The sequence below is a fragment of the Haemaphysalis longicornis genome, unplaced genomic scaffold, assembly GCF_048455015.1.
Source record: "Haemaphysalis longicornis isolate Haplotype H1 unplaced genomic scaffold, Haemaphysalis longicornis Haplotype H1 scaffold_3, whole genome shotgun sequence".
In the NCBI taxonomy this organism is placed as follows: Eukaryota; Metazoa; Arthropoda; class Arachnida; order Ixodida; family Ixodidae; genus Haemaphysalis; species Haemaphysalis longicornis.
This window is the reverse complement of record NW_027526335.1, coordinates 109400719-109422252: the sequence shown is the minus strand read 5'-3', so window position 1 is coordinate 109422252 and position 21534 is coordinate 109400719. Positions and strand designations below refer to the sequence as shown.

Here is a 21534-nt window from a genome sequence, read left to right as displayed (position 1 = left end):
GAACGCTTGAGTGAAGCCGTACCGTACAGAGAAAACATTTTGTTTGATTGGTAAAAAATAAGGGTATTCAGTCGTTCCTGTTAGTACCAAAGAAAATAGGGTAAATGCAAGACTTACATGCCAAACTTCAACTCAAAGAGCTCGCCATTTGGACAAGAAAGACGTTAAAATTGGAAGACTTTTTTTCAGCACCCTTCAGATTTGCATCCACATAAAATAGCACGCTACATCTCCGCCATCGTTCCAAAACCATCACATTTTCTACCTAATACACGCATATTTTTGTCTCATCGGGTGGACGTTACTGCTCGTGGCAAGTAAGTCGGCCTTAAAGGCCTTGTTGCACTTATAGCACCTGTAACGATTTTGTAGTAGCCAAAAAGAAAAAAATAGTACGGGCGGTTTGTGGCCAAGTAGCCACTGCGTGGTTTTTGTTTTTGTGTTATGGTTCCACTTCCTTTTGAGTCAAAGCTATGGTGCGTTAAGGTGTCGCTTTAGTTAAAATTTCACACGTGCTTAAGTACCCAGATTTTATACCTACATATTTTTTGAAAAGTCTGGTACTAGTCGATAAAAAAATGAGCGACTCTGACTGAATATTGCATACTTTTAGCACTCATAAACTATTGTGCAGCTGACGGGTAACAGAAACTGAAACAGCGCATTGGTGCAAGCAAGCACACAAAGGGAGTGCTATTTCAAAATACTATTCGTAATTTCCGAGTTAAGACCAGTGAAACGACAGCGCATGGCACGCAAATAAATTTGTGGAAAACAGCTCTTGTTTAAATCCGATAAAAAAGCTACCTTTTTGAATTATTTTCAGCATGAAATGCAAACTAAATCGATAGCGTAGTGCGGGGAGCGCATTACAGAAAGCGTAATCATCTTCTAACATTTTCAATACCTTTCCCTGATGCACCGTTCTTCGGCTGCCACGCTGATGCCATTTCCGTGCCACCCAATAACAACATCCAGGGAATGTCGGCGGCAGAGCGCTCAGGAAACCAGCCGCAGTCAAGGGGATTGGTAAAGTTGCAGCTGACTTGTCTGCTCGCTTCCGCTGAAAGAAGAAAGCGGATGTTAGCAACGCCTTTTCCCTGTCACCAGAATAACTCTCAGCATCCTTCAAAGCTGTCCCAGTTTTAATGGGTGGTGTAGCTATAAAACATGTCACCCGCCGCGGTGGCTCAGTGGCTAAGGCGTTGCGCTGCTGAGCACGAGGTCGCGGGTTCGATTCCCGGCCGCGGCGGCCGCTTTTCTGATGGAGGCGAAAAGCAAAAACGCCCGTGTGTACGAGATTTCGGCGCACGATAAAGATCCCCAGGTGGTCAAAATTAATCCGGAGCCCTCCACTACGGCGCGCCTCATCGCCTGCGTTGCGTCGGCGCGTTAAACCCCACAATCAATCAAATCAATTATAAAACATGTCCTGTGCACAGGCCAGTAATGTATTGGGAGTCATACTTCAGGGACTGTTCATAAGCACGCCGTGATAAAGAAATTGTAAAATAAATTCGATTCTATGGTACCTAAACCTTTTTTATGCATTAAATGCAAAATCATCAATGTTGAATTGTGGCATGGTTGTGCTGATAATGTGTGCTGTGCTGTTCTTCACAGTGGCTGCTTATCTATGTAGATGGTTGAATACATCCTGGCGTGCACCTCAGCGATGAAATGCGTGAAAGTGTTGCGTTTGTTTTGAAAACATTCGTAAAGTTTGTTGCCGCACTTGGTTTCACAGATATAGTTGGGACATTCTACGTGGTACTGCAGGCTAAGTATATTAATTTTTAGCGCCCTTTTGTTGTGTAAACAAGATTTAAAGAACACTATCTCGGCCATGGTAGATAAACTTTTAATTGAATTCAAGGGCATTGGGAAACATTACTCCAATTTGAGGGGATAGGGACTAGGTAATCTTTAGTTCCAATATAAGCTGTTAGTTGAGTCTAATCTTTGCGTTAGATAAGTTATGCAAAGTGACATTTCAGAAGCTAAGATAACTAATAATTTCAGCTAACTTTCTCCCGCCCCGCTTGTAAACGCACATGAAATAGCGCGCACTCACAAACGCCGAATAATTAAAAAAACAAAACCGAAGAGTTCATGTCACGTATACTTACCTCCGGCAGTGTGGGTATCTGGGTGGCAGTTGAGGTACTCAACTTGGCCTACGCTAGTGCCTGGTGTGTTCGCCTCAAAGTAAAACTGCGCAAAAAACCAACAATTTTTTTGTGTAACAAAAAACTACACGTATACATGAAAATGATGAAGCGCGTTAAAACTATCAAGTTTCTTCATACCTCGTCCACCGATGGCTAATGACTGCGTGCTTTTGGGTGGTGGGTGTAGCTGAAAGCCAGATGCACTGTTGGTCTGGTCTAAAGTAGCGATTTCAAGGAAATGATGCTTGAAATTTTCCGTCGCTAATAAGGGCACCTGTACAGCTGTTGCTACGATCGTCCTTCTGGCGCAGCCGCGGTTGTAACCTTTGATGCCCAAGACTTTGATGTTGCGCTTAAGACTGTAAAAATATTTTTACGATCTAAACAGACATCCGAAACCACAAATATGAAGTCAGAAAAAAAATTTCATTCATAGGACGGGCACAATGAGGTGTTACACGCAGGCAACACCGGGCGCTTGCTGCTCCATACACATGAGTTGAACAAGAAAGCTACCTTGATCATGATTTATGGTTCAAGTGAAGACCATAAAAGTAAAGGTTGTAATGCTATGATTTGTAAAAATTCTGTATAAATTCAGAGAACTATCTACTAATGCGTGGCATTCTTATGCCGCCTGGCTTGAATGTGAGTTTTTTTTTCAGCCAGATCTTTTGTTTTTTCTAAATCCTGTCCGATCAATTATCTACTATTACGCTATTACAACGATTGCATTTGGAACTTTCGCGAAATATTCATTATTGTGGAAATGCAGGGCGTTACACGTTTCGCCATTTTCCGTAATTTTTTTTATATTTTTTGGGGGTATTTAGTTTTTCCAGATTTCGTGCGACCAGTTATCTTCATTTACGCTATTGTAGCAATTGCAGGTGGAACTTCCACGATATCTTCATTTTTGTGGAAATGCAGGGTGTTACACGGTCCTGGCCGTGGCGGTACTCGGCAAGAAATGCGACGCATTAATAACAATAAAATTGCACAATTTCGCTTACCTGACACTAGCCTATTGAGCCGCCGGGCTCGATGCGAGTGAACACGCATAAACAAGAGTTCTTTTTTGTCATACGCAAGTACTTGCTGCCCTTTCTTTTCGTTAAGTTTTTGAAGGTCGGGGAATCTTTGTCTGTCAACAGACGTTGTTAAATGTCGAGAAATCCACGAAGTGCGAAACAAAAATATTGTTTGAGTTGTTGCTCTTGAGGAGCATCGGGTACCAAAGGTGGTCTTTTGTAGTCTCCGGAGCCCAAGAATAACCGCTATCAGCTCGGGCGTATGGAAACCACGAGGAAAACGTATGCAAGTGGTGACGAGAGGGCAAAACAAATTTTAGGTGGATCATCTAAAAAGAACTTGGCACAATGAAACATAAATTTCCTCCTGTCAGCTTGAGGACATGTCGGGTGTGACTAACAGTCGTTATTTTAGCAGTCCTACAATGCAGCCTTTCTATGAGTAGGTATAACCTAAGGAATGCTGGCGTTCGCCATGAAAGAATGCGAAATGATACATTAGGGGGGATGGAGGCGGGATGAACTTTTGCGTGATAAGGGGGTCGAACTTGACGGAAAGTCGACAGGCCAGCAGCAGCCATAGCCTAAAGTTGGCAACAATGTTAGCATATATGCACCTCTTCACGGATGGCAGCCGTAGTTGAACACTATTTCGCCCTACTACTTTCAGTTAACACATGTTTTGCTCACACGCTTGTGGTGACTGTTGTTCAGGTGTTTCTGCAACAATTCATTCACACAAGACGAAATCGACTAAATTACAATAAGTGACCCGAAAGACCCGACGCCCTTAATCGACAACGAGAATTTGTTCACTTTTGAGTCCCATCCTTCGAACTAAAAAAGAGACGCTGCATTTTAGCGTAATTTTTGAAATCAGCGGCTTTGCTCACCCTTACGCCGGCGTCCCAGTTTGCAGTCCTCACAGACGTCTTCACCCATTTTCCTTTGTTCTGGTATGCGGAAAACACTGCCAGTGGGAAGACGCTCCTGGATCTTTTCTCAGCCGCGGAATAAGGCAGAACTCCAAAGGTTAGCGTTGAGTACACTGTGAAATTAAGAGAACACTGCTTTGCTTGGCTGTCGCTTACAGGAGCGTGGCCACCCCAAGGGCAAGCCAAGAGGGAGTCACCGTCATGTCACCACATATGATCGACAGATTTTCGCTTTCCCAAAGCCCTCCGTTCTCTCCTTTCATGTTTGAACTTTTTTCCCAGCAACAGAGGAAATTAAACTACCAGAGTGCAGGCGTCAGAGTGCTGTAGGGACATCCTTAGTAACTTTACCGGTCTGATTTGCTTTACACGACGTATATTAAAAAAAAAAACATAGATGTTCACTCAACACATGAAAGTAGACTGATTGAGAAGTCTAACGTGCGGATGAGTACCCGGGCTGTAAGGCGTGCTGTAGTGGAGGGCTCAGGAATAATTTTCTCTACCTGGGCACCTTAAACGCGCGCCTAAATCCAGACACATGGGCGCGTTTGTTTTTCGCCTCCACCCCAAAAGCAGCTACCGCGGCCAGGTTCGATCCGTCGACCTGGTGCTTAGCAGCACAACCCCAAAGCCACTGCGCTATGGCGGCGGTTTCACACACGAAACCTCCACACTGCGTGATAGCGAATACGTTCTCTTCTGGCGCCGCTTCCACATATTCAAAAATAAACTAAGGATAAACGCCTTGCGTATTCTTTTCCTGAAAGGCGACTGATGTTTGATTTTTATTTGCACCCGATTTTTAAAATTTCCACATATCCTCATGTAAACCGCTCTCGAGACATCGGGAAGCAATGAGCTTGCAGTATGGTTTACAGAAACTAGGTGGCATTGTACTTACGTCCATCCGGAATAAAGTAGTAGAAGCTTACGACGCAGGAGTGAGCGACTTGGCCCAGACTTGGTGTAGCCAGATACTGCGTACCGCCGGGAACCTCTGCAATTCCAACAGTTTCTTTGTGTGGTAGACACTGACTTGATAGCCTTACGTATAAAACGTTGTTGAAAGCAACACAAAACTTTGACTCATTCAAGTGATGTCTTCATCTGGAGTTTCAACTGACGCTTGTGGTAAGATGCTATCGTTTAAGTCCTTGGAGTTCTCGGTTGTTTCGTTTTACGTCTCAGTGATATTAGCCCTGCAGCACTCGTAAGCACCGTGTTTTTGGTATGAGTGCGTGCTAACAGCGAGGGGACTGCGCTTGGGCCCTTAACACCCTCCGCCCTCTCTCTGCAGTTTGCACCTTTTGGATTCCTGCACACGAGTCCATCTGCGTTTTCCGCGTCCCTTTTACTCATTAGCGACCTCGTGTAGTACGATGAGCTCTTCCCATTTCTTTCGACTTTTCCTTTTCAGCTCGTCGTATTTGAGTTAAGAAGTTCCTTAACATCGATTTTATTTCCAATCCACATTTTGTTCATATATCTCGATAGTGTTGGACTGGGCCGGAAGTGCGGCCAGTAGCTGACGTAAATAGCTGGCAGATGGCATTGTAAACGACAGCTTTTTTTGTGTATATCTGGCCTCGGTTACCAGAATCTGTAAGTTGGTCTATTTTTGATGGTTTAACTATCTGTAGCCGAAATGATGGTCAGAAGGGTATTTTTCACCTTGATTGTTCAGTGTGTATGCAACGTAGGATCCGTCCTCATTAAGCTCGTAATCAGTCCTTGGGAAGCCTTTGTATCGCTTGCCGTCTTCCGCCTTCGTCCAGTTCCACGCGAATCGCGCATTTGGATAGTGGTTCTGTAGGCCGCACATGTCGCTTGAAAAGCGGCAGGCACCTGAAATGGCGCAGGAGTGCACATAAGGCAGTGCACATTACGAGTGCACATAAGGTAGGTAGCACATCAAGCACGTGGCACGGCAATAGCGCATAAGCGCGAAAGTCTTCAAGGTGAGGCCACGAGTGTTCTTGGAAAATATGCATTGTGTTCGTTACAACAAAGTTCCGTTTTGCTACAGCTCAAAGATGGAAAGGAAAACTGAAAATATGCGTATGGTTCTTCCTGCACAACTTCTTGAAAATAATAATTTTTTTCTAAAAATTGTAGTTTTAAAGCAAAATGTTTCACCAAGTAGCACAAAACCATGGAAGTGAAGCATTTTTTTCTCTTATGTTTTATGTTTTTTCTCTTAACCTGCTAACTACTGAATTCTCTCCACGAAAATCATAAACGACGGAACGATTACTAACAATTCGAGTGATTTGTGGCCTCAGGAACCCCGCACAGACATAATGCCCTCGAACCTTGATATCTCTTCCATCAATCTCTTCTTCTGTGTCCTTTTTTCACCCACGAAGGCATACAATCCGCCTAAAATACCCTTTCTCTCCATCTTCGATACAGTGTAGCAGAAGGCTGCTACACAAAAAATTGGCTCCAATCCACGCTGGGAAGGTGGTTGGAAAGCAAAGCAGTAAATGACACCCACAAAAAGTACCCATGCGACGTCACTTGAATATTTGGACCGTCTGTCTAAAGTCGGATGGCGCGAATCGAGCATGACCGGGTTGAGAAAACCGCCAGGGAAACACCGGCTTGCGTTGACTCGCCATGGTGACAGCATGACTTGCCGCTGGGTCGCCGCCGCTCGACGACGCATACGCTCGCCACTGCGCTCTAAGCGGGTAAAACTCTTCGTGGGTGTCAAGTAATGCGGCCTAAAATGTATGCGTTTGGGTTGGGACCAGAATCAATTTTGAATAAAGTGATATTTCGAGTAAGATGATTTTGTTATTACGAGGGATTACAGTACTTTGATAACTCCAAAAGCTGCAGTAATTTATGCAGGTACTAATGAGTTCAGGGATATTTTATGCACAGGCACAACTGTGAAGAATGCGTAGAAAAGGTGTGCACTTACCGCAGCGAGCTTCGTCGGCGCCATTAGAACAGTCGCTGTGGAAGTCGCAGACTTGAGACAATGGAATGCACTGCTGTCTATCGCCACATGAAAATTCTTCTTCACCGCAGGGGCCCGATGGTGCTGGCGTAGTTTGTATCGGCGGCAGGGCTGTGAGAAGACGCCGTTCAAAGATAGACACGTGAAGAAATGGCAGTGAAGAAAATAAATGGAAGATATCAAAATTACAAGTCCGGTATTAAAGCAACAGCGCAAGCTGAACAAACCAAGGTGGATTTCGCCTTTTTCGAAAATAATGTCCTCAGGCTGTTCAGAAATATTACGGTGCCCATAATGCGCAATTTTTCCTCAGACAAGTACACTACGAGGAGCTTATATCGGAGTTGGTGCACGGACTTCTACAATTGCTACCGGGTGGTTCAAATCTTAGGAGGAAAGAATTTATACGAACATTGCAAAATGACTAAGGTTGGTAACAGGTACGCAGACAACCCGCCAAGAGAACGCACTGAGCTTCTTTTGTAATCCAACAGCATAATTACGGGGCAGGACCACCAGAGTTTTATGCCAGTAGAGGTAGATGCAAAGCTTGAGTACGAATAGGCAAGCACACGAACACGCATACACGCGTAATGCGCGCACGCATCCAACTCCAAGAAGGAAAAATCTTAAAGGCAGTACTGGTGAGTGAAACGGAAATGCTGAGTGGCAAGGGTGCAAGCAAAGAAGTCAACATTGATGGTACGTGACATATATAACTAATTATTCCTCCGTACAACGCCCACGTGGGCGCGTGCGGTGTGTACTGATGTGTTTCTGAGGCAGTAGGCCCAGCAGATATATGTAGCATAATATGGTATTGCCTTTTACCGGGGACCCGCGTATGGGTACATCTTACGTGGAGGCATGTCGATTATGAGCCACACCGACGGAATGTGTTGGCGTTGCTGTTTCCTATACCGGCGCAATGTAGAAGACATAAAGAACTATTACGTCATTTTTCGATTCGTCGTGCCTTAAATAACTAACATTACTTTTTTCGTATGTATAACGTTTTAATGCATTATGTATCTCACTGCGGGTAATATCCTGATAACTGTAACCCTTTTTTATTTTTGAAGGGCTTGTTCCTGTTGTATGCAGTAGTTCATTTGTATCACTCTTTTATTGGCACGTTTTGTAGCGTAAGCTACACTGGCAGAGCTTGAGCAGTTTCGCGTGGACCCTAAAGGGCCGTTCTGCGCAAGCGGGAGGAGCATTGGATTCGATATGATTGGATTTGCATTGGATTGAATTGGATTAAATTGGATTGGATTTAAAATTCAATCCAATTGGAGTACGGGTGTGTAGAGAATTGGGTCTACACATTCTACATTCTGCGCATTCCAAAGGAGTGACGTCATAGCCGCGGCAGGCGCACTTGCGCCGGCGTGTGCCCAGCTGTGCGCCTCCGTTGCGCAGTAGGCCAGTCTGACGCTGCGCCGGAGCCGCTTGATAGCCGTTTTGCGTGCGTGGCTCCTGGAGAGCAGTGCTGCGCATGTTTGAGGAGCAGTGACTGGACTTGACTGGACCGGACTGGACTGGACTGGGCTGGATTGAATTGGACCGAACTGGACTAGATGGGATTGGATTGGAATGGATTGCTGAACCTTAGCTCACACTGCGCATATCCTGGTGTAGCCGAGCTAAGATTCTGCTAATTTTTGTTTACCCGTACATCTGTGTAGACTGGCGGTATTTGTACTTTGTAAATAGAGAAGTTGGTTTCAGTATATGCCTTGTCGTTTTTTTAAAGCAAAAACATTTTTCCGTGTAGCGTTCTCACATATTTAGAATGCAATATCATTTCTTTGTTTAGTTGTTAGCTAGCACATATTTTTTCTTTGCATATTTTTGTTACCGCAATAGAATTGCGATACCTTGGTGTGTTTTGTGTTGATTGCTGTAGAAGCTGTACAGCATGCATAATGTCGTCTGCTGCTTGGTGTTTGCATTGAGTTGACGGGCTTGTCAAGCTGCTTCTATGCCGCTTTTATCGTCAGCCATGCGATGTACAAACGACAAAATGAAATAAACGATACCTAACCTCCCCACACCTACATTTTTGTTCATTGCCCTGGCTCCATTCTTATGTATTGTTATTAATAAATGATTGGGGCCGAGTGGTTTTGATTCGCACTTCAAGTGGCTATGAAAACAAAATACAACTTTGCTCGGTTTGAAAGAACCTGCTTCGGGTAACTCACTAGCATCATTCCAGCCAGGATAGACGTTTCTTATCCAAAATAACGCAATAAATATAAAAACAATTCAAATTTCTCACCGCAATGACAATATGGACAGGAGTGACGCAATCTGGGCCAGCTAAAATTGTGTGTCACTTGAACGTTAGCATTCAAGTGATATCACCAGACGGAAATAGAGGCCCCACTACAATTTCTTGGTGGTGGCTTAGTTGGGCTGCCAATTACAGAAACAAGATTCTGTGACGTCATGGAAAATTGCCGAGAAGTGGCTGCGGAGTCGCCACTGCATTGTATGTTTTCTGCAGTATCTCCATGAATTGTTTAAAGTTAGACATTACATGGGTATGATTGTTATCAGGACAAAGCAGACTTTTTAACGACTTGAACTTGTATTTTGTTTTTATGAACCCTCTAAATGCAAGTAACCTGAACTCAATCCGCAATGTTTTTACATTGGAAAAGTATTTGAAAGCATGGTCTTTAGAAGTCCCTGCGCGCACGCACACACAAATCTCCAAAGTTTGTGGTTAGGTTGGGCATGGCTGAATAGATCACATGCGCAGCGAAGCATTCCCGGTTCGCCGTGTCTTATGAAAAAGTACACGTACCCTCCATAAAACCGTGAAAAAATATGGTTCCAAACTTTAGTTGCGGGAAAACCGAAAAAAAATTAAATGCTTAATTGCTGACGTTTCTTTTTGCGTGAAATAACGGCATTTGCTATTTTGCGGGGACTTCAGACGTTGACATTTCAATCGGTGCGAAATTATTTCACACCCACAAGGCAAACGTGAAAATGAATATAAGTTAAAATCAATCAAATCAGTCGGTTGGCCAGTGAAAAATTAAGCACTACAGATATTCGATTTATGCTGTTACTAAGCCTCAACGACGGAGCCAAAAGATGAAACTGTGGGGCTGCCCCCGCGGCAAAAATGCTCAAAACAACACGTAAAGGCATCTGACGGTATTCTAGCTTGTCAGGACGTTTTAGCTGAGCTTACCTTGGTAGTGCGGCATGCAACTTTCCGAAAATGTTACGTCGTCAATGGCGATGTAACCTTTTTCACCGGACACGGTGTGCTCACCAGTAAAGGCGATCTGGAAATTAAAAAAAAATACAGAAAGGCGGCTTTTAAGTGCGAATGCACTTTATAAGCGACCCCAAACCATCCACCGCCGGCGGCGGCGGCGGCGTCCGCAGTGCTCCTCTATATTTAAAAAAGAAACAGCATCCGGCGCCAGGTTTCGATCCGAGGACTTTGCGGCCGCAGCGCGACGCTCTACCGACCAAGCCACGGACGCGACGGTGATATCAGTGTTAGTGATGCGCCTTATATCTTTAGCGCATTCAAACTACGTCGTCAGCGGCGTGCGTTGGCGACTCAGCGGCGTTATAGCGGCTTGATAACTGCGTGGTGTACACGTGATACTACAAACCCGATGGAAGAGAAGGCGGCGAGGCGGTGGGCTGCGGGGGCCGAGCGCAAGCGCCGCAAGCGGGCCGACAACCGTGCATTCGCACTTTCACATTCTCCCCCTCGGGGAAATGTGGGGGAATTTTTTTTTTGTTTTGGGATTCAGTGTTAGGCCTGTAGTGAAAGATTTCCTCCACAATAAGCCATTAAGTATTGTCACGTATCCAAGAATGATGCAGGGTTCTCCCAGTAAACAAGGTTTTTTGGAGCGAAGTTGTGATTCGCAACGAACTAGAAGTAAACACCAACGTTGAAGAAGCGGTCAGCAATACTACACGCTCAGTAGAGCGTTGACGAATGAAATGCCGCGGCGTTTGCCCTGCGAGCATTTATCTCTGTGCAGTATTATTTCCGCAATCGTCGAATTAGATAGAGAACACGGGCGATCAAATAAGAATATTCTATTCTAGTGACGACAGGACGAAAAACTCTTCCTATCAGATAAGGTAGCCTGTGCAGCATGCAAAATTAAAGGAAGGAAACACGTGCTTGGCTTCGAACACACAAAAGACAGCTTGGCGCGGCCAGACCGTGGTACCGAAACCCATAAGTAAACAAAAAAAAGGCCGGGTTCGCGGCAATATGCTTTGTTATCTACTCATGTTAAAAAATGTAATGCTAAGACACCACGGGATTTTCTAAAAACTGATTACAGTACGCATTGTAAACGTGCCTACACCGTCAATTATGTGTTAAAATACAAAAGCAGATACAAATACAAATACGAAAATATACAAATGCCGACATTGATCAAAGAGTGAGCATGGCTATGAGGAGGCAACCGAAGGGCGAGCGATTGTCTCACGTTGGTAGGTTTTAACAAACGCTGTCCAAGCCGGTTACTCTAGCCGAACAGCCGCTTTTGAACAAAACTTTGATGAGCGCACAGTCGCTGATCGCACCTGGTAAGGGCTGCTTTCGTCAAATTTCAGGGTTGCAAATGTGAAGTGCCAGAATTCAGTTGGTCCCGGCTGATTCCAGACAGGCCGCCAAGGCCCGTCTCTGGTCGTGCGGACGTTGAGCGTGAGCTTTGGCATGCTTCTTCCTTGTACCGTGTAAAAGAAAGCCACCTGAAAAAGTGAACACAAATCGACCCTGTGTGTTGGGATAACTGAAACTTTATACTGTTTTTCAAGTGTACAAGATAAATTCACAAATTTAAACGTACTGTCCTATCGCGTTTCTTTCAGATTTGGTTCACTGTCAAGCTCAAAATCAAACCTGTCCTGCCTGTACATCTCCCCCTCGCAATAAAGCAAGGCAGCATAGCTTCGAGTTAGGGGCCGCTAGTAAGGTTTTCGTACGTGTTGATTATGTGTATAGCCAAGAAGGTATTTCTATAAAGGACAGTTTTTACTCCGACGTGGTGATAACGCGTGCCAGCAAACCGCACGCATGAAGTGCAATGTTGTACGCTGCGGACGCTAATAACTCGTCGCCACAAGCGTAATATATTGCTAAGTAGTCAACGAGCGAGTAGTCAACGAGTATTTCCTGCTACTCGGCGTATTCAAGCCAATGCAATATTTTACGTATAAATTACCTAGAGCGGAATCTCGAGTGAGGTCTTTTCCATTCGCGTTCTAAAATTTACATTTTGCCGAGCCGTAATTACTTGTAGTCAAGATACAGAATGTGAATGACTTCAATACATAGCTTGGACTTGACGTCATCACAGCCATTTCTTGCGGCCCACTTCCAACTTCTTCACAGTTCCCAGAAGTAAAAGCATCAGAAAACTGGGCAGCCTTTCGCCGTGCTTGTGGGTCACAAACATGGCAGCTATGGTGACGTCAGTGCAAGCCAGGTATAACTATTTGCAAAGCAGCGGGAGTGGGTCCTTTGGATGTCATAGTGTGTCCCTAATAGGCCATAGGAAAGCGTATCAGATAGCAGTGAACTCATTTGCTTGCTTTCATCGGCTGGTTGCCGTGGGCGCGCAGACGAACAAGCCCCTATAACGTACACACCACGTGATGCACCTTACGCAGGCGAGAACTTCATCGGACGTCCTCGTGTGAATGCAGCTATAGAAAACGCAAGACAGGGTGTGGCACCTGTAGTACAGCGTTCAAAAATAGCAAAACTCTTTAATTCTAATCTTTTAATCAGCTTTATGGCTTCCACTTTGCACTATTCTGTTTTCGCAAAGACAGCGATCAGAAATAGGCAAAGGTAATTGTAGAAAAAAAAAGACCCTTGCTTGAAAAAAAAATTGCTGCGGGTGTTTTTCAGATAGACAAAAGCCTGGGAAGGGTAAGATGATCTTTTCTGAAAATGTTTGGCACTAAAATGTTCGAGTAAAAAACTTTCCTCAGAGTACAAGATGACATTTACCCAAGTAAATTTAACAGCACCGGTACAATAGAGCAAATTTCTGTGTTTATTGCAACCATAGGTCGGCAAACTCACTCATTAGTGCACTCACACACCCCCCACTCACCACTCATGAGTGAGTGGTGAGTGAGCCTCACCGTCGTTTTGCCTGGTGAGTGCGAGTGCTAGTGAGTGCGAGCGCCACTCACGGTGAGCCCCGTTCACCACTCGCGAGTGCGAGTTCCACTCGCGGCGAGCCACGCTCAGCACTCGCGAGTGCGAGCGCCACTCGCGGCGAGTGGAACTCGCCACTCGTGAGTGCGAGTTCCACTCGCGGCGAGCCACGCTCAGCACTCGCGAGCGCGAAAGCCACTCGCGGTGAACCCCACTCACCACTCGCGAGTGCGAGTTCCACTCGCGTTGAACCCCACTCACCACTCGCGAGTGCGAGTTGCACTCGCGGTGAGCCCCACTCACCACTCGCGAGTGAGAGTTCCACTCGCGGCGAGCACCGCTCACCACTCGTGAGAGCGAGTTCCACTCGCGGTGAGTCACACTCGCCACTCGCGGCGAGCTCCGCTCACCACTCATGAGTGGCGAATGAACGCGCGCTTCTTGCGCGATGTGCGGGGCTTACCGCGGTGAGCATCACTCGCTGTTGGCATTCGTCGCAGGAGCCGCTTGCTGTGGTAATTGCTACTGGCGATATCCACTCGTACGCACAGCCACTAGTTAATGGAACGACTGCCTTTAGCTTCGGGAATATGTGGCTACTCCCCTTTATAATTAAGGTACCGTGGAACCAACTCTCCAGTGACCTGTTGATTGAGGAATACGATTTGGATGGACGCCTGACGCCATAATGCGCTGACACTCTCACTGCCATGACTCATTGAGGGGCTGTTAAGCGCACTCTCGCCGAATGATGTTTCTGGCTCGCAGCGTTTTGGGTTGGAATGAGTGGCGTTAATGTCGTCGCAATAAAGCGATTGCACTTCCCTACGGCTGAGCGCTGCGATGGAGGCATTAGGAAGCACCGTGGTCTAGTGCCATAGTACTTGGTGTACACAATTGGCCGGCTTGCTGCAGCTGTCAAATGGCCGGCTGTTCTGAAGCGCATATTGTGAGTGCCCGTAATCGTTTGAAAAGGTGTCGCAGATTTTTACAGATTCGCGTATCAGGATGGCGAAACGGTTCGGATGGGCGAGTTGCGTGTTGTGGAAGCAGTAGCTCATTTTCGAGGCCTTGGCGTATTAAACGTATCAGTATTTGTCATTACTTGTTACGGGGCGCTCTGTTATGATCTTCCCTTTCATGCGGACTTCGTCGTCGTCCACGTGCCGATGGCGTACGGGTACTGTGACCCCTCAGTGGTGTGACGAATAGCAAGCGTTCTCGGCAGTTGGATAGCGAAATTTGTGAGTGGGTGAGTGAGTGAATGAGTGCGTGTGCGATTTCACGTGAGTGGGTCTGCATGCGTGTGCGCATGCGTGCGAGTTCGTAATGTGTGTGCGTCCGCGCGGGTGTTCAAGTGCGTTGGTGTGTGTGTGCGTGCATGTGCGTGTCTGTGCGTGTGCTCGTGTATGTGTTCGTGTGTGTTGCGTGCGTGCGTGCTCGTGCTTGTGTGCGTGCGTGCATGTGCATGCGTGCGCTTGTGTGCGTGCGAGAGTGCGTGCGTGTGCGTACGCGTGCGTGTGTGTGTCCGATGACTATTTCTCCCCGTTATTTCGTATAAACTTTTGACGTGAACTTGTTTTGGTGCCCGGTGCGGGTGCATGACGGTGTAGTTTAGGATCAAGCTGCGGTTTTGCTCTGCGGTATGCTGGCGCCGTGTAGGAAGGCGGGCGCCAGGCAACTCGTCTGCATGAGGACGCCCGCGCTAAAGTCAGGCGGCGCCGATTTGGCGCGACCACGCGGCGCCGCCTCTCTCCCTCGCCTTGTCTCTGCCAAGCGCTCAAGGCTAAGCGCTCCAGTAGCCTTCCTCCACCTTGCTTGCCGTTTTCAATCTTTTCGTGGCGGTGTTGTGCTGGAAACTCTCGCTATGCGCCCTTTTCACCTGGGATTACTCTTGAAATAAACTGTTTGGAGGGTTGTCCAGAGCAAATTGACTGCGCATTTTTAGTGGCGCTGATAGCCCGCTTCGAGATAGGAATATTTGCGTGCGCTAGCCAGTATTTTGACAGATGGCAACAGCTTTTCTAAGCTTTTCTTCCGAACTGGACTATTTCTTTTGTGTTTGCCACCACTGTGAAAATTTTCAGTGTTTATTTTCTTTTGTAGAATCTGAGCGAAATAGCATAGACAATAATAAAAAGTTATGATGAATGGCTTCAGGCAAATTTGCGAGAATTTGTTAATTTCGTAAAAGAATCCAGCGACAATTACCGCCTTGAAAGCGACATATTAAGACATGTGCTTATAATAACCGAATACATACTTAGGAAAGAGGGAGACCCCATTCCTGAGAAAGGTAAATTTTAGCTCATATCAGTAAGTATTTCATGCCCGAAATTATTTGTACGTGCGTGTGAGTGGAGAAGCGAGTGGTGATTCAGAGTGAGTGTGAGTGGCCATTGCAAGTGGCGAGTGCGAGGGAGTGTAAGCGGCGAATGCGAGTGGTGAGCGTGAGCGTGGATGAGTGCGAGTGGCGAGCGCGAGCGAGTGTGAGTGGTGGGGATGAGTGGTGAGCGTGTGCGCGAGTGAGTGCGAGTAGTGAGGCCCGAGGGGCGAGCGTGAGTGCGAGTGGGTGTGAGGGGTGGGGCGGAGGGGTGAGCGTGAGCGCGAGAGAGTACGAGTGTTGCGGACGACTGCAGAGCGTGAGGGGGGAGTGAGTGGGAGTGGTGAAGGTGGAGGGGTGAGCGTGAGCGCGAGTGAGTGCGAGTTGTGAGAGCAGAGTGGTGAGCGTTAACGTGAGTGAGTGCGAGCGGTGGGGGCGAGTGGCCAGCATGAGCGCGAGTGAGTGTGAGTAGTAAAGGCGGAGTTGCGAGCGTGAGTGCGAGTAAGTGCGCGTGGTGAGGGCGGAGTGGCGAGTGCGAGTGCGAGTGAGTGCGTTAGGATAAATATATTTTTTTGAGTGAGTGTGAGTGAGTGACATCCAGTTTTGCCGAGGTATGATTGCAACCGTGCTTACCGCGCAAGCGCTCGAGTTTTCCAGGGTTGGACCAACAATTGTTGCCTCTCCTGTCACCAGGTTGGACTGGAAGAAGATGAATTTCCCTGAAAAGTAGGCGCAAGCAGAAACAAAGAGTAGTTCCCACAAGGTTCCCTGTACAAGTTACACACGGGTGCATACAGCCAGGATTCCACACTTGCTTGTGGAGATACGTCAGTACCGGTTACAGCCTGACTTTTACTCAAACACATTCGGCACTTCTAGGACAGGTGGGAAGTACGTTCTACGGGATAACAAAATGCCCACCAATGCACACGGCTCTGCTATACACCCTCAACCCTGTAGTGTAATGGCAGCTGCCTGTTCCCGCAGAAAGCCACCGGGAAAATCAAATGAGAAAATAAGCCTTCTTAACAAAAAAAAATATAGAAGGTAGGAAATTGCACGTACTAGGCATGCGTGGTTAACAGTTAAATATTGCAGCTTCGCAAAATTTAAAAATCCATCTTTTGCGCCCCCCAGAGAAACTTTCCTCGGTTCTCGTGAATTCAAAACGCGGCTGTAACGCAAATATCGGTCCAGGACGTACGGCAACTAACGTCTGCTGACGTCAAACAGCCTAGCGGGCGACATACACGCGTTTTGCACTTCATAATGTGTTAGCTCTGACGGCTGGATCGGTCATAGCGCGGAGCGTTATCGCATTATCGCACGGGGCGTCCAGCATCGGTGCCTCAAACCACAGTTTTCGGAGGACTTTTAACACGGATTGCCGAATTACGGGGAAAAAAATAATACCAATTTCAGTGCATGTTCTTGAGCTGCGGAAACATCCATACGTGCGCCCCTGTTTCCTCGTAACGAGAAAAGAAGCGCATGCCCATAACTAATGCCATTTACAGTATTGCGCGCTGCATTTGCATTTGTAGCAATGACACTTATTTCGCAGAATAGGCTGTCATTGTTGTCCGTTATGACGGGTGATGTCTCTGCAAAAGCGGGCAGGAGGGGAAAGGGATGAGGAGGATGAACGGTGGGTAGGGGTGGTGAGCAGAATAAGAGGAAAGAGGGGGAAGAGAAGGAGGGGGGATTAGGCGAGGTTAATTCAGTTATTCTACATAAATCTCCTAAACAACTCGGATCTCGTTGCGAGGGTAGGCCCACTGCATCGAGCTAAATGATCCCTGGCAGACTTTTACGTTGTATGATAAGTATAGTGAAGACTCATTATAACGAAATAGATTTTTTCAGGCTTTCCACGGTCTAAATGCAGTTCACGGCGACCATAAATCCCAGTTGTTAACGAAAGGCCGCTTATAACGAAGTCAGTTTATTCCACCGAAGATTTGGTATGACGGTGATTTAAGAGAGTAAGAATAAAGAAGAACACGGCATGCATTCAAGGTACCTGGCGAATAGCGCGCGGCGGCGTAAAGCAGCACGTAAACAAGCTGTTCCGAATATAGACAGGGGTTCCGCTCGTCATAAAATTGCGTCTGTCGCTTTGTACGAATGTGAAAACTCTTACTCAAAGTCTCAAAAAAAAAAATAATACAACCCAGGCAAAAAAAAAATATAAATAAATCCAGTTCCACCCAGTGTCAAATCTGCGGACACGGCGGAGCTGTGGTATTCTTGCGTCGGCTGGAACGTCAGTGGCTGCTCGTTCGAAAACGTCAACGCCGTCGCCGCACTAATTATACAGTTATCGTTAAGAATTTCACAGCTAAACGTCAGCGGCGGGAGGCTCTCTTTCCCCTCCCTCCTTTAGCAGAAAGGAGAGAAACCCGCTGCTGCTGCTGATGATGATTGTTATGGTTTCCCCTTTGTAGCGGGGGGATGACATGTCATCTTACAAAAAAGGACTAATAAGCCTGTGTTTTATACTCTTGGTTTAATTCCAGCGCTGCATAGGGCAGGCAGAAAAAAGCTTATTAGGCAAAAACTACTTTTTTTTTCTGTTACAGGTTGTAACTGTCGTGCAATTTCATTGGCCTCAATGATCTCTCGGGTCGTTTGGTGCCTGTTCATCGCTATAATATAACACTTATCAAACATGGGGGTTTGAAATTGCACGGGCAGGAAACTGCTGTGTAAGCACTTCCTCCCTCGCACTTACGGAAAAGAAGACGCACTTCCTTGGGCAAGACAACGGTTTGTCGTGAAACCGCAATCGCAGTGGCACGTGCCCTAAGATTGTGGTAATGCACAGAGGGAAGGAGGTGTTCGTTCCTGGTTTTTTGGATGAGTGTGTATGCGAGAGAGTTGGAAGTATAAATATGTGACTTCTTAATAAAGTTTGCTGAAAGTGCGCTCTGTCTCGTATCGTCTCTCTGCAGTCTTTGTTACTTTTGTGCGCAATTGAAGTACAGCATGGATTCCTCTATGCTACCCTTAAATCCAAGGGCTTCTGGAAGCCGAATACTTCCCTCATGTAGATTTGGATGGACTACCCTGGCATTCGAACACTATGTGCCGCACAGTTTTGGTTTCTTTTCCGCAGACCACGCATACCCCATAATTTTGTGAATACTTCCCCACAACACTTAGTTCGCAAGAAACCTGATCTAGCCTCAAAAAGCAAAGCACTGACCTTTGAATTATCGCAGAAATTTCCCTTTCTAAAAGCAAAAACGCCCGCGTGTACGAAATTTCGGCGCACGTTAAAGATCCCCAGGTGGTCAAAATTAATCCGGAGCCCTCCACTACGGCGCGCCTCATCGCCTGCGTTGCGTTGGCGCGTTAAACCCTACAATCAATCAATCCTTTCTGATGTTCAATTTTTCAGCCCTGTACAGCTTTAACGACGTTTTAGCTTCCATTTTTTCTCTCCATTTATTCGTTTCAATCTGCCTTGCCTCCTTTTTGGTTACCTTGGCTGTTTTGGATTCTCCACTGTTCTTTCCGTATTTAATCGTTAGCCTTCTAGACTTTCCTAAACACTGGGTGTCCACACTTTTCAAGTATAGGTACCTAAAAACCTTAGCTGCCCACTATGTTGCCGAAGCTGCCCTGCGATACCACGGAACCCTCTATCGGCGGGTCTTAGAACCGCTGGTGAGGCGCTTCCCACTTCCACCGATAGCGGCCGCTAGTGGGTCTTGGCACCTAGAGTTCGTGTATCTGCTCCCATACAGGAACTCTATGGGCACCTACCCCTGGGTGGCGCACGACTAACAGCAGACAGACGAAAAGGCTCGACTTGCAAAAGCTCCGCTGTTGACAGAGCGCTGCTAGGGAATGCATTACCAAGACGCGGTCCCAACAGGAATAGCGGCTGCAGTGCCAACGGAAAGCATATTAACTGCACAGGATCCTCAGGTAACGACAGTAGGAAGAGCTGGTTAGTGCGTGTGCAGCCAAATTTTGGCTTACCTTTCCTTAACTCCCGGGTATTCTGTTTGTGCAGCGTACGTCCTTATCGTCTCGGAGTGGTTTTATAAAATCGACGGACTTACTACTTGAATAAATATCGATGCTCAGCCTTGCCCTCATCGAGATGAAGAGCATAAATTTCGCCTAGGAGTATAAGAAGTAACGAAAATAATACAAAAAATAAAGGAACAACAAATGAAAACAAGATGCCACTAAAAAACCCCGCGGCGCTTGCCCGCTCCAGCGTTGCCACTGGAATTCGCCATGGCGAAACTATTTTAACTTTTCGTGGGGAGTTTCGCGAATTAAGCTATTTCCTGGCATTCCTAATGCGTCATTTTGGCCTCAATTCTACACAACAATCAACGCCACGGCTGTTTTTCGGCCTTTTTTGATTGTTTCCTGGCTCCTTCTATCAACTGGCCAACACGAACAGTGAGGCCGACAACGAAGCTTGGAAACAACGATTCGGGTCAAACACGTACCAAGACATCCATTATGACATTTTTTGGCGTAACGAACAATTATTGCTCACCGAAAGCGAGCCGCCGAGTTTTGATCCGTCAGTACGCGTAAAGGCACGTTCCCACTGGCGATTCGCCTCGTCGCGTGACGTTCCGCGAAGTTGCAAAGCGATGACCCGGCCGTCGCTTTGCGTCGCTTGCGTCGGCGGAGCAGATCGCTCTCGGACCGAATTCCCTCGTCGCGCGACAGCCCCGCAAAACCGGATAACCAATCATGGCCGCGGAGTAGGCTGACATAGCCGGAAACGAAACGTTTGTTTACATCCGGCAATGTAAACGGCGGCAGGCGAGCCGCAGCCGCGGGGCTCGCTTGGTCCGCTATCGCTGGACCCGACGGGTCGGGCCGGCAAGCAACTTCCCGTGCGCTTCGGTTCTTTGGTCAGTGGCTTCAGCGTACGCGTGCACTCAACGAATAGCGTGGAACTCATCAGTGTGGATAAACGTCTATGAATTGTAAAAGCAAGTAATCATCGTATATAGCTAGGTGGATAGCGAGACGGTAGGTTGACTTGCAGCCTCTTCGTGCTTCTATCGGCGACTGGTAAACATGCGTAGAGTTCGAAGGCGTCAGAACTTTTCGCCTGTGAAGAGAAGCGAAATTTTTGGGCCGTGATGCGAGTGTTGTGGCGTGAAAGTAAGCGTGTGCATTTTTTTGTGAAATAATATGTTGAAAAGAGCCTTTTTTAGTTTGTTATTTTCTGCTCCTCCTACAACCCGCGATGCTTTTGGCATTGTTCAGGTTAGTAGCATGTGTTTTAGTTTGATTTCTACCTGCTTTTGTCGCGCTCATGTAACATAAGTTTCTTTGACTGCGAATGGTTGACGCACCAAGGAAGTCGTACAAATCGGGTAGAAGCTGCGCTGAGCGCAGGCGCATCAACGCAAGTGTGAACACCGCCTCTTGGCCTCATCGCGCGACGCGTGACGTAGGGCGACGAGGCAAATCGCCATTGGGAATGAGCCTTAAAGCTTTCCGCTCGCTGTTAGCCTGAGGAGTGAAATCGCCCTTGGTTAGCATTTCGCACGGTACGGGAGCGCCCAAACATTATTTGCCCCACTTTAAGTGCATCACGGCAAGTGATGCGCAGCAGGCCATTCTTTCCTTGCGACGTACCCGATGAAATTGTGGTCTAATGCAAAGAGTGGTACGAACGCCAGAAGCGACGTTACAATCAACAAGTGGTGTATACGTGGCCGCGACGTTAATTCGATTTTTCTGGTTACCACTTACAAGGCTTAGATAGAACAGTTTGAAATTGATCGCTCAGCCAATATTTAGCTTGGCCTCATTTTTGAACGATATCTTCGGGGCAGAGATGCAATTTTAGAGTATAGAAAAGATGCCAGTCTCGAGCACATCTTATGACGCTGAGATCAGTCAGCTGCTACAACGACACTTACCTTTGTCCATGCA

At 46.8% G+C, this 21534-nt stretch overlaps 1 protein-coding gene across 1 annotated transcript in view; it reads right to left on the bottom strand.

The window, feature by feature from the left end:
- Positions 1 to 21534, bottom strand: part of LOC144175377 (MAM and LDL-receptor class A domain-containing protein 1-like) — a 176997-nt gene that overhangs the window by 20349 nt on the left and 135114 nt on the right. Inside the window, exons 41-49 of the mRNA XM_077704460.1 lie at positions 16240 to 16325; positions 11696 to 11863; positions 10320 to 10416; positions 7070 to 7219; positions 5812 to 5985; positions 5042 to 5137; positions 4096 to 4250; positions 2130 to 2214; positions 908 to 1063 (exon numbers count right to left, since the gene is read on the bottom strand). Of these exons, the coding sequence (XP_077560586.1) occupies positions 908 to 1063; positions 2130 to 2214; positions 4096 to 4250; positions 5042 to 5137; positions 5812 to 5985; positions 7070 to 7219; positions 10320 to 10416; positions 11696 to 11863; positions 16240 to 16325 (1167 nt within the window). The remainder of the gene's footprint in view (positions 1 to 907; positions 1064 to 2129; positions 2215 to 4095; positions 4251 to 5041; positions 5138 to 5811; positions 5986 to 7069; positions 7220 to 10319; positions 10417 to 11695; positions 11864 to 16239; positions 16326 to 21534) is intronic.